Source organism: Juglans regia, chromosome 1 (genome assembly GCF_001411555.2).
Source record: "Juglans regia cultivar Chandler chromosome 1, Walnut 2.0, whole genome shotgun sequence".
Lineage (NCBI taxonomy): Eukaryota > Viridiplantae > Streptophyta > Magnoliopsida > Fagales > Juglandaceae > Juglans > Juglans regia.
The window spans coordinates 15,469,552-15,483,320 of record NC_049901.1 but is presented as its reverse complement, the minus strand read 5'-3'; the positions used below and the strand labels follow the sequence as shown (position 1 = coordinate 15,483,320).

Here is a 13,769-nt window from a genome sequence, read left to right as displayed (position 1 = left end):
GCATGTGTCTAGATCGAAGTTTTTATATTATAAAAAGTTTTTCGATGGCCAACTCGCTGGCGGAAGGCGTACATGGACATGAAATTTGTTTCTCAAAAGTATCCAAAAGAGGAAGTGTAATGCAAAATCATACCGAAGAGGAATTGCAGCAGTTGTGTATCACATTATCAATAATAATTGGGACCCCACCCGTACAGAATTTTAATAAACAGTATTGAAGGCAATTGGGTACTATCCCCAATTGACAAAATTTCTCCGGGAGAATGGATAATTTTCTTATGGACTTTGACATTGGTAGAAAGAGAATCTAAACTCCCATTTCATAACATGCAAGGAACCAGTTGCTCATACAAACGGAACTGAAGCATTGGAAAATATACAAAGGAAATACACCACACACCTCAAAAAATTGCTATGACGAACATATGACCAAGATTCACGTATTTTGAAACTTCAATTCAATCAAATCACGCTAATCTACAGCACATACTGCTCTTAGCTGGGATCTCTTGTGCGGGACCTGGGATAATGATCTTTTTGCCGGAAAGGGATGCGGGGTTCCCATTACCTTGATTTTCGTCTGCAACAAGGTTCTTCTTGTTCACAATGTTGAAGATTTCTGTTAACACAGTCAAGAAGGCAGTTTCAACATTGGTTGCTTCCAGTGCCGATGTCTCCAAGAAAAACAGTCCTTCCTTTTCAGCAAATTCTTTGGCATCCTCTGTGGGGACTGCACGCTGATTCTCAAGATCACTCTTGTTCCCTATCAGAATGATGACAATGTTCTTGTCTGCATGGCTACGCAGCTCTTCCAGCCAACGAGGTATGTGATCAAATGTCTGGCGCTTGGTTATGTCGTAAACCAGCATTGCCCCAACAGCACCCCGGTAATATGCGCTTGTAACCGCTCGGTATCTGATCAATCAACCAAAAGACAATATCAGAGGATTATAGATTGCATTGAGGCAGACAGTTTATTGCAAATGGCTTAACAGATCATTCAATCAAAATCCACACAAAACCTAATCACTAAAAAAAAAAAATTAAGTTGAGTTACTAAAAAGGAAACACGTTGGTCTCAAAATACCACAGAAATTTGCCAAGGCCCCCTCTCATTTACCCAAGGGTAGAATGATAGAATCCAAAGCTATATGAAGGCTCAGTAACATCTCTACTGCCTCAACAAGTGTGTTCTTATCACACTCTTAAAGCACACCATAATACAAGTGACAGGCATTTCGAAAATCTTGTAGAAGGAAGAACTCCCACACAAGATCAAGTAGTCATTCATATTGGACATAAAACGAACTACTCTGCAAATAAAATATCAATCTTTACAAGCGTTGAACATGTTTCGAACTTTCACCTTGTATCTCCAGAAAGGAATATAGAAGCTGAAAAGAAAAGCTCTCGTACGGCTTGGAAGTTATCCTTCTGACCAAAGTTCCAAACATATCATCCAATGGAGGAGGTTCTATCACAAAACCAATGGCTTCAAGAAACGCCGACTTGTCTAAATTTGGATTAAGTCGTAATAAGATTTCAAATCATTTCGCATACTGGTTTTTTAACGCACATTATTCCAATATACATCTACGATTACACAAAAAATCAATTACCAAAACGAAATTATACCTCATGACAAGCCTTCAGAGGACTTGAGACTCTCTGATGGATTGGATCTAAGAATAAAAAAAACTAAGATAACATTTTAATACAATCATACCAGGAGAAAAAATCCTGATCCGAAATAAGGAAATCTAACTTTTTTCTAAATTGTAAAGGAATTAGTAACAAATCAATGCAGAGTGAAATTGACATTGGTTTGACTTATCAAAACTCGGCGTGGAAATAGAAGAGAAGATTGGAACTGCATTTCCTGACAAATCAGTAACCTCAAAAGACATGTGAATTATTTATTTAGCTAGCTAGTTTTCTCAAAAGAAAGATCGATCTCGAGCTTTGAGCACAAATCAGTGAACTAAATGAGAACCGTAGGAAGCTAGCAAGAAAAGTTGAAAGCTAAGTGTGTAGCAGAAAGAGAGTTGATGAGCACCGTTCTTGGCCAGCTGTGTCCCAGATCTGGGCCTTGACGCTCTTGTGCTGGATAACGAGGGTGCGAGTCTGGAACTCGACCCCGATGGTGGCCTTGGAGTCGAGACTGAACTCGTTCCTTGCGAACCGGGCCAGTATCTGCGACTTTCCCACCGCCGAGTCCCCTATCAGTACCACCTTGAACACGTAGTCTATCTTCTGGTTCGCATCCCCGTACCCTCCTCCTCCCCCACTCGCCATTCTCTCTCTCTCTCTCTTCTCTGTGCAAGTTCACGGATCGAAGCGGAAAGGGCACTTTTGAGGAATAGCCGAGGGCCTCAGCCTGTTGATACAAATGAAGGCAATTGGTATTTTCCAATATTGCGCGTGAGGACGGGAAGACCAATGATGACTTCCCACGTCGTGGAAAATTTGGATCGAAATTCCGGGAAGGTGATTTGTTGGCTTACGTGGCGTGAAGGGAATGGGCAGGTTGGTATGCAGGTTTGAATGGGTCTGCACTAGATTTTTACTGGAAATAGTGGGACCTTTCGCTCGCAATGATTCGCAATGTCGGGTGGCACTTTAGCCTCTGTCGTGTTTCAGCAAAGTTGTCTGATTTATTTTTTATACTTTAGTCTTTATTTAAAATTAAATTTATAAATTGATGTAATTGTAAAATTATTTTAATATAAAATAGATCAAATATATTATATAAAATTATATTAATTTATAAATTTATTTTTTTATAATTTCTTCCTATCTATAACAATTTTCTTATTTTTTACGGTCATTTTTTGCCAATGCTAAATTCGTTATGTCCAAGCTTATAAAGCTTCGCTAAATTCCTATTTCTAGTTAAGTTTGTATTTTATATTTTTTTGAAATAATTTTAATTTTTAAGTTAATTTTTATAAAATCTTTTTATGCGTATAATATTTTTCTTTTCTTTCTTTTTTAAGGCAAAAGTTCACAATGTTTAGTTTGATTGATTATAAATTGTACATCCATCTCGTTTCCTTATCATTGAATTTTTGTATTTTTTATTTTAACAACTATTCATTTAAACATTACTTGCTCTTAGGAGTGTTACCCACTTCTCAGGCAGGTGGTTTTGGCCTCGTCTCCCACCCCTGGATGGGGGCGTGAGTGGGTGCCCCTATTCGAATGTTAGGGGTGGATTGGTTCCTAGGGCTAGGGGAGAGAGAGAGACTAGTGACCGTCCATGAGACAAAATAAAGTGAGGGAGATTGGTGAGGGGGCAAGTGTTTTAAAATAAAACCCAAGACAAACGACGTCATTTTATTAAAGAGAATACCTTTCAACCGGTCAGGCTGTCCAACCTCAAAAAACAACCCTCCAATCACAGCCCTCCACATAAGTCGTTTAATTTACACCTCGTGTGACTGCCTATAGCTAATCTAAAAATACAAAACTCTCCAATCTTCTACCTGTGCCCTTCTCGTCTTCCACCAAAGGACCCTGACCAAACCCAGAGCTCCATCGACGGACTCAGCTCCACCATGTCGAGCCACGATGGATAGAGATTGAACCCCCGAGCCTCGACAGACTCAGCTCTGTCAAACCTAGAAGGTCGAAGATCAACCTCCACGCACCCATCTCAAACCCAGAGCTCCATTGACGAACTGAAGCTTGACCTTGCTAAGCCATGACGGATGGAGAATCTAATTCAAGATTCACATTTCTTACAGTCTCCCACATTTTCTCCGATGCCAAATAGAGCAAGCTTGAAAAAAACATGCGCAAGAATGCGCAAACTAAATCAAAAAAGGAAAAACCTTGTCGAGTAGAAAATTGGGGAAGATATGGTTGGTGGTGAGGTAGTGAGTGCAGCAAGGACAGTTGCTCTTGTTTCTTAGGTGGGTGACAATGCACATGTAATAGAAACAGTGACCACATGTGGTGAGAAATGCGTCCATTATGATCTGCATGCATATTGGGCACAATGTGTCCTTGTCCAGCTCACATCTACGGCCTCCGGAGTCGTGTGATTAGGCGGTGGACGCGGTGGTGGCGATGGTTCAGTGTTAGGGTCTGGCAATGGTCCAAGATTGAAGGTAGGGACGAGTGCTTATGCTACAAGTGGGGTATCTTCCATATTAGAAGATATTTTGATATTGTCTGTCTGGCAATCTGCTCTGGAGAAGTGAATTTTTACTAATTTGATGGTGAGTGGTGGGAAAGAGCAAGGAGGGGAGGGTCTTTAAAAGATGGTAGTTGGTATGGTTGCCAGGGGGAAGGGGTTTCGGCGAAAGGGAAGGGAGGAGTTTTGGGTTTCGCAAGTTGCCATGGGGAAGGGGTTTCGGTGCGGGGAAGAAGAGTTTTATTTCACATGGGTTTTAATTAGGTGTGATCTTCTGTAATGTTTATTTAAACAGATTTCTTACGTGTCTTAATATAAATGGAAGCTGTTATTTAGACAATTTCGGATGGGCTATTCCGAAGCATTTCTCTTTATTAAAAGAAATTTATTTATTTATATATAAATATATATTATATTAGGTTGAGAGGATCGGTGAATATTAAGGCTGGCCAGATGCAGAAACCTGCCGCCCAGCCCTACTTGCTCTTATGACATCAATAAAATAACATATTGATGAGATAATATAAATTTTAATTAATGAGAATATGTATTCTTTACATATTTAAGAGATAGACAAAAAATACGTATGATAATTTAGGATAAATTATGAAATTGGAAACAAAAACTTTATTCTTTTCTCTACAAAAGATTTGCCTTTTCGGATCCGTTGGGCTGGTCACTGTGTCCGTACTATTTTATTGGGCCAAAATGTCCGCAATTTATAAGTAAATTGTTCTCTTTATGGTTGGAATTGTAGTGAAAAATATAATTTATAATTTTAAGATTTATAACTTATAACTTAAGTAATAAATTTTATTATTAAATTTTTTTTATTAATTATATGTTTAAAATACTTTTAAACATGCTACGTTTGTTTAGAAATAAATTAAAAAAATATTTTTTGATGTAAAAATTACTATTATTTAAATTTTTAAAAATTATGATCATATCCTTAAAGTTTGAAAGTTTGAAAATTACAATTATTTTACAATTGTATGGGTATATTTTCCTATAAACAGTTTTTTTAAAATCTGAATTACGTTTTGTATTATTAAAAAAAACATGTTTGAGAAAAAATATTAAAATATTTTAATATGTAATGTCCAAACAACTTAATTTTTTCATTAAAAAACTTTTAAAACTATTTAAACACTTTTTATAACAGTATCGCAACCCAAAACAAGCCCTTAGTAATGCAAGCTCGATGTAAAAGTACACAAAGAGACCCACAAAATGCTAAAATTGAAAATAGAAACCCGTACTCTAATGTGGATCATTTTGGGCTGTGCAAAAACTTCAAGCTCCAATATTTCCTTTTTGCTCTAAACACAATTATTATTAGGTATTTTGAGATATTTTAAGATATTTTATTTTCAAATATTACTTAAATACAAACGTTTTTCGACTTCAAAATTTCAATATTTTCATCTAATCATCACTTAATTATTATAATTTTTTCAAACTCTCAAACAAAACATAAAACATAAAAAAAAATACAACTTTTCAAGTTTCAAAACAAAAATAGTATTAAAACAATGATATTCAAATAATTTTTTAATTTTATAATATTTTTATTCAAGTTTTTTTCTCATTTTTCAAAACTTAATAAAACATCTTAACTCAAACTATTTCACTATTATTCACAGATATACTGAGATATTCTAGTACTATTCAAATAATGACTAAGGGAATGCTTGAGAAATTAGATAGACGAGATATATATTTTGTAAATAGTAATAAAATAATTTGTAAATAGGCTCTTTTGTGTGTGTGTGTGTGTGTGTGTGTGTGTGTGTGTGTGTGTATATATATGCAGCAAGCTCATTGTATCATCAGTAAATAACATAGGCTTAAATCAACCTTTGGAAGATTATGTCACCTGAAAATTACATAGATTTAAATAATTAATGATGTGGTAGTTAGTAGTAATTATTAGAGTTTAAAATGAGCCATCCAAACTAAACACGTGTCAATTAATGACCAGAGGATCACAATCTTCATGGGCCATCTAGAAGAAATTCCACTAAACAAAATTATCTTAAATAAATTACAAGTTTATTGCCCATTATTGCCATTTTGCCTGCATGTCAAACTACCACCAGTGAGTGACTAATTTCTTAACATACGTACCCAAACAGTCAAATTAACCATGCATATCGTGGGCAAATAATTTGCATGTGAATGGAATTATGTTCAATCTTTTTAATGAAGTCACAAATCATGAGATGATAACGCATTCCCAATGGTTTTATTTAGATAATATTCCATTCATAATTAAACCCCTACCACTACCACCCTACAGTCATTCCAGTTCTCAATTATTGAGAATTTATAAAGCAATGCAATGCTTTCATATTTATTTAATAAGGCAATGGTGCTCCTTGTTTCAGGAAGGACAAGTATTTTTCATGCCAATACTATTATAAATCTAAGACTAAGACTGTTCATCCGGGTTCTGGCCTAGGAATCTGGGTATACCCAGATTGGAACCTGGGTTTCAAACCCGGACAAGGTTGGCCCGGGTCAGACTCGGGCCAGAACCTGGGTGAATCCGAGTTTTAGAGCCCACAAGCCACGGAAACTAACACCCATTAACTTTGATTATCAACCAATACATAATCCATAAACAACCCAAACCATTATCAACCAAATGATTACCCCATCCATTCCTCAAGCACATAATCATAGTTAGAGGGAGAGAGAGAGAGACTCGGGGGAGGGGGGAAGTATTTAACTGGTATCAAAACAGCGTTGTTTTGATATCGGTTATTTAAAAAAAAAAAAAAACCCTGGGTACCTGGTTTCAAACCCATACCCAAACCGGGTTGGTCCAGGTTTTTCAACCCGAGTTTGATCAGGGCCGAAACTAGGAACCGGAACCGGATTTTCTGGATTTCGAAATGGGCTGAAAAAAAAAATCTGGGCCGGAATGAACAATCTTATCTAAGACATTTTATCTAGAGGATTGACCAACATCAACCTTACTAGACAATACAACAGTACCTAGAATATGTCATTTTGACACCCTTTTTTTTTTTTTTTTTCACCAAAACACAACATCTATGTCAGAACACATAATGTTATGGTAGAAATTGTAAGTACCCACCATATTTTAAATCTAGAAGTCCTGACCTTCACTATTGTATTTTAGTCATCTACATATATCCTTGTCAGCTGCTAATGGATGAAGCCCACCATCTCCTCACTGCAAAGATAAACACCTATTTCAGATTTTGAGGAATGCTAGCTACAAGTTTCATGCAACCTCTTTATAAAAAAGTGGGTTCTACTAATATAAAAAAAATTAAAAATTTTTCAAGACTTTACAAAGACTTATGTGAGACTTGTTTATTTGAAACTTGTACAAATCATTTCTATTGACTCATATGATCAATTACTAACTCCTAATAACTATCCTGTTATATAATCATAACAACATGCACGTACATCGGCCAACTCCGCATTCACCTAAAGCCAGTTAAGCATATTTGTTAAGCCCAATACAAGCTCTGAAATTAAAGAAATATCTATTATATATGATTCATGTAACAAATTAAGAAGTGGTAGGAAAAAAAATATATATATATTATCCAAGCTACTCTAACTGCAGAAAGTTGGTTTGCATGCCATGGATGTGTATACCAGCCATTGTTCCTAATTCCAGCAAAATTATCAATTTCAAAATCTTGCACCATTTCCTAAACAATTGCTAAACAAAATATCATGTGATAGCCAACAAAAGTTAGCAAATAGTATTCTTCACAAATACATCTTAACACAAAAAGAAAAAATCAGAGTTTTTTGCCCAACTAGTTAAAAATCTCCTAGACATACCCACGTTCATCTTCTAGTCATATATTTGATTTTTGCCAAACCAGTCACATTTGTACGTCCCTTTTCAGCTCATCCAATTGGCTCTTATAATTCATTGTCGCATTTTTATACTTCTCTTTTTCTTTTAGGTGCTCAACTTGTGCTACATAGAGGATGGTCTAGGCTAGGGTATAACTGAACAACCAAGTCTTCTTACGTAACCATATATGTGACCTAGAAGATCCCTAAATATAAATTTTCTGCCTCATCTGTGTGCTCCTTAGGCTTCATCTCATTTACGTTCTCAATCATTGTATTTTGATGGAAACAATATATTTTGTATGAATTTAAAAGAGGGGAGATAAATAAACCGATTCTCTTATCTATGAATGGAACAATATAGTAAAAGTAATGAGGTTAGAGAGCACTCACATAGAGTGCTTCCATCCTAGGAGTGACAAATGTCCATTTTTTCTTTGACCATCTAGTTTCTTTATAGAAGTTAACTAAATTTGATGAGCTTGGACCCCTCAATTACATACATGAATGTTAAGAACGACATTCTTTTGCTTATACACTAGAATTACCCAATGAGCTTAATTTAGGTAATCACAATATAAATCTTACCATCTTTTCCATTAACCTCATAAATGACTTTTTACTTGTTGTGTAGTTCACATACTACTTTTTTCTATTGGACTTATTTTAATTGGATATTTTTTGCAATATTTATATTGAAAATGTTAGCAATGCTCAACAAAGATCACTTTCTAAGAGATTGTATCAAATCGAATAATGATGTTTATTTTCAAATATCTACAGGTCACATCTTACCTTGAACTCCTCGCTCCCCATCTCTCACATAACTTTTCACATACCCATCGTTCCACCAACACCGTTGATTTCACTAGCTCCTCCTCGTACGTTGCACAACCCTAGTATATTTTAAGAAACTAATAGTGAAAGTTGTTGTACTTCTTTGTGAGGTTGTTCTTGACCAAGTCACTATCATTCCATTTGGTCCAATCTGGAATGAAATCAACATGCAACATTAATAAAGATAAGATTAATCAGTCCATAGATGCCATATTTTCTAAAAGGTATTGAAAAAGAACTCAGTCTATTATCTTAGGTAATTTCAAACAACCCAATATCCAAACACGATTGATCAGCTCCACTATCTCTTGTACATCTACAACATATATCCCAACTTTTGTGATCCATGTTTGCATGATAATTGATAATCCTTATTACCTTTGTTGTAAATATTATTTTTTTATGAGCTCAATTGCATGGTTGTGGGTTTTTGGGTTGTGTAGATGTTGTGGACCAATTTTTAGGCCTCAAAGAGAGAAGAACTGGGCCCAGCCCCCTCCTTCAAAATGGCATCGTTTAGTGGCCTAAGGAAGTGAGAATTTTTCTCCTGGAAAAACACATTTTTGGCTTGTTGGGTGAAAAACCCTAGATTTTTTTTTTCTTCCTTCTTCCCCTGGCGCCACACCCATCTCCTTTTTTTTTTCCCTCCCGCACCCATGGCATGCATTGCTGTCCCTCGCGGCCAATCTTGTTTCTCCACGCGTCCATCACAACACACCACCTCCACCATCGACTGCCCCACCTCTCTTCTTCCCTAATCCAAGCACCCCTTTTCTCTGGCCTTCCCCCACTACCTTTGCTCCCAAGCCGTTTCGGCCATGGAAATCACACGCCGCCACTGGTGGCCACACAATAACTTAGGCCAAGCTTCCCTTCCTTCAAATCGTCCCTTAAACAATCTCTCATTCCCTCAAATCGAGTTCTAGCATCTTCCTCACCCTCAGATCTACCTCCCAAAACCTCTAGGATTAGTTTTGCCCTAGCGCCATCATGCGCCACCATGAGCCGACACTCCCAGTCGTGTTTTGAAGGCTACACGACCACCTCAGAGTGCTCCCCTACCTTTTCCCTCCATCCCCTTCCCTAAGTTTCACCCAACTCGTGAGCTAAAGCTCACTATAGTCGCTGTCTGACCGTACTCCGCCACAAAAATCCTCACCTTCACCCACTAGCACGTTGGATCCGCCTTCCCATCGAGAGACGCCCCATCGGTAGCCATTTGTTCTGCCAGATCCACCTCTGCCACCTTGCTCTGTCGTTGTCCTGCTGCTGCTCTGCCACTCTTGGCGCCACCTCAGTAAGCTATATACCCTTTGTTTGGTATTTTTTAATCGTCAGTCTATGTTTCGATTTAACCCATTTTTCATTGTTCGTCTGCACAACGACACACACACTCGTTCAATCGTAGGACACCATAAACCATTACGCGTGATCATCTAAAATATTTACCTCTCGCGTTATAAGTAACTCTCTAGCGCGACCCCTGAAATTCTAACGTGGAATTATCGTTAACTTTGTTGAGTCTGGTTGTGTTTGAGAAGGGCCTTGGGCCAGGGGAAGTGTTGGGATTGTTTAACATAGTTGTTGTCGGAAACTGTAGTTGGGGTTCATGAAACTGTGGATTTGTGACTACTATGTTATTGTGTGTGATTGGTGCGTGCTATGTTATGCCATCCAATAAACTGCCTGTCATGCATCTGCATATTACTATTACTGATATCTAACATGATTTTTATTCAACTGTGCTATGTTCTATAGTATGCAGTGTAATATGAAAATTGGGTTTTTGGTAAATATATTTTTGTGTTGGTGTGTGTGTGTCATGACCCCAAGTCGAGATGGAGTATTATCTCGGTGGAGCTCTTCTGGTCACTTGGAGGCGTGTAAAACTGAGTGACAGCAAGTCGTGACCAGGCAGCAATATATTTTTGCAGTTATTGCTTTCATAACTGCTGAACATGTTTGCTTGTATAATTTCATACTTGAATGTCTTGGTTTTTATTCTGTTGATTTATTTACTGAGATTGTGAAATCTCATTGTGGTATTCCTACCTACAGTTCCATTTCATGGAATCATAGACTTTGATGCAGAGGAGGGATATGAGCAAAGGGACCAGCCCCACCTGAGGAGTGACGGCTCGGGGACCTTTTGAATTTATTTGTTTTGGACCTTTGTTTTCCTTTCCTTTATTTTAGTTGGATGGCTATATTAACCTCTTGGAGGACTTTGTTTCTGGTTGTATCGTTTTCAACTTTCTGGTACTTGGTTTTTTATTGTCTTATATTTTTCCGCTATGTTATTTTTGTTGTACACATTTTGCATGTTTTCACACACTTACACATGGTGATAGGTTGTATGATCCATGTGGTCATCATCCCAGTGTCATGAATTCTACCAAATCACACGCGGAGGTCGAGGGCACTACAATTCCTTTCGTTTTCATGGTCGTTGAGTTGACTCAGCTATGACTAAGTTTGATCTAGATATTGTTCGAACGATGTTGTATTCGTTCAAACGGTAAGAACTCAAACGTCAATCATTTTATTGGTTCACCATGCATTCGAACTGAATTTAATATCTGCGTTCAAACATATATAATTCAGGTTCGAACTATATACGTTCGAATGGGGATGAAAAAATTTTAACATTCGAACGGTTATGGATTCTATCGAACGGTATAACAGAAAATAGTTTCTAATCGTTTTAATTAATATATAATTTTGTGAATATTTATGTATTATATTTTATAACTAATGTTGCATATATATTTTATTTTTGAAATTTCATGTTAATAATATCTTATAGGGGATGTAAGCGTGACATATTAAGGCAACTTTCCATCGAAACAGTTCGAGAGAGGACTATCTTATTGGAGCGTCAGGTGAAGATTTCTGACTTTCTAACTCTTATGTGGGAGGATCATTCTTTGATATCAATCTTCAATAATTGTGGTTGGACACCAATCTTTGATCAGAATGACGAAGCATGGGGCCTCGTGTCTTATATTGACATCGTCTCTGAGTTTCATAAAGAGCTCGGTGGTACTAATTTAGATGACGAAGGGGCATACACGATCTCTATCCGAGGAGCATCAGTTATATTTTTAACAGACAGACTTGCTGATTTTATTTGTATTCGCAGACTGCGCACTACATATCCGAACGTGGTGCTTAGAGAGTCTCCACCTTCGGGTGATGGGGAGACGGCTGAAAACGAGAGATCAGCTTATACAAATGAGTTCGATAACCTCGCTGATCATGAGGTGAGGGAGTTGGTTGTTGGTCCAGATGCTCCTCTGTATGATGGAAAGAAGAGCATCAAGCAGGCAGATCTATATACTTTCTTCAATATCATGAACTGCCAACAATATTGATCATCGGCAGTACAAGACAGAGGTTGGCATGGATCTGGCGAAGTTTATGATACACATCACTCGTGGCGTTCCTATCAACCTAGTGGGTTATATATTCGATAGGATTCGATCAGAGACCCAGTACATTATGATGGATATATTGTCATTCAGGATCCTGATCACTCAATTTTTGCTATATGACGAGGTCTTGCCAGATATTGTTGAGCGTGTCCGGGAGCTGATGAGACCGATTAACAACTCCACCCTATCACGAAGCATGGGACACTTGAGACTTCTTCTTTGTGGTCCTATTCCATACCCGGTCAATACTCAGAGAGATGGACACCCGGGAGATCGTGGAGTATCGGTTGGTGAGACATCCACGCAGTCTGAGGCATTATGCACAACTACAAGTGAGGAGATGACTGATATAGTGCGTGTAGAGATCAGCGGTGATCGATGTAGTGCATATAGAGATCCGTACTACCATGTCTGACTTACGTGCAGAGATTGATGTCATGTTTGCGACTTAGATAACGATTAGTACTCGACTGACACAACTAGAGACACATTTAGCTACAGTCAAGGATGTGTGCAGAGAGTTAAGATCTTAGTATTTTCTATTTTTTATTGACATTTTTTTTTTTGCTATGGACAATATTTGGCGTTTTGTAAATTTAATTTAATTATGAATTATATCTTTTCTAAATTAGTTATTGATTTCTATTATTTAATTGCTACCTTTATATAAATTAAATATTTATCCGCAATTAAGTAAGGCATTTTGTTACTATCAATAATTTTAAAAATTCTGAAATCATTCGAACGGAATATGTCACGTTCGAACGTTTCTAGTCTCCATTCGAATACTTTATTTTACCTCTGAACATTGATAACTTATTAGTTCAAATGATATAGTAATATGTTTGAATGATAAGTCAATGTCCCACTAAATTTATTGACTTAACTCGCCAATTTCTCGTTCGATCATATATAATATGTGTTCGAACATTGATTATCTTTGACATTTGAAAATGTTATATGTTGTTCGAATGATAAGTCAATGTCCCACTAAATTTATTGACTCAACTTGCTAATTTTCCGTTCAATCATATATAATATATATTCAAATATTGATTAACTTTGACGTTCGAACGTTGTTGGATGTTGTTCGAAGGATAAGTCAATGTTCTGCTAAATTTTGTCACTTAACGCCCCAAATTTTCGTTCGACCATATATAATTAATGTTTGAATGTTTATTTTATTTTGCGAACTTTGTTTTGGATGTTCGAACTGTTATTTTATTAGGGATGAAATTTTTTGTCTCTACACGTTCGAACAGTAAAACCTTTCGTCATTTTTTAGGAACAAAATTTGAATTTTGTGATCCCTACATCTCATTTTTTGGGATGATTTTTGTTTCGTCCCAAACAAAAATTGTTCCAAAAATGAATTTTTGTTGTAGTGCAAGAGGCTGAAAAGGAAAGAAATAAAAAATGAAAAGGCAAAGAATCACAATGTACGTAATGAGTTTAATGAGATCTTAAGCCACATGAGCGATGATAGGAGGACAACGATGATGGTGAGA

The 13,769-nt window shown here is 36.9% G+C and overlaps 1 protein-coding gene across 1 annotated transcript; it reads right to left on the bottom strand.

Moving 5' to 3' along the window:
• Positions 1 to 291: 291 nt before the first annotated feature.
• On the bottom strand, positions 292 to 2,373 carry LOC109014562 (ras-related protein Rab11A). Its single transcript, XM_018997076.2, has 2 exons — positions 2,057 to 2,373; positions 292 to 915 (listed from the first exon to the last, which is right to left on the bottom strand). The coding sequence occupies exons 1-2, from the start codon at positions 2,293 to 2,295 to the stop codon at positions 468 to 470; spliced, it is 687 nt and encodes a 228-aa protein (XP_018852621.1). The 5' UTR covers positions 2,296 to 2,373; the 3' UTR covers positions 292 to 467.
• Between the last annotated feature and the right edge of the window lie 11,396 nt (positions 2,374 to 13,769).

Coding starts and splice junctions, on each gene's coding strand:
- LOC109014562 (XM_018997076.2), bottom strand. CDS start 2,295: ATGGCGAGTGGGGGAGGAGGAGGGTACGGGGATGCGAACCAGAAGATA. Junction 916..2,056: donor GACACAGCTGGCCAAGAACG/GTGCTCATCAAC, acceptor TTGATTGATCAG/ATACCGAGCGGTTACAAGCG.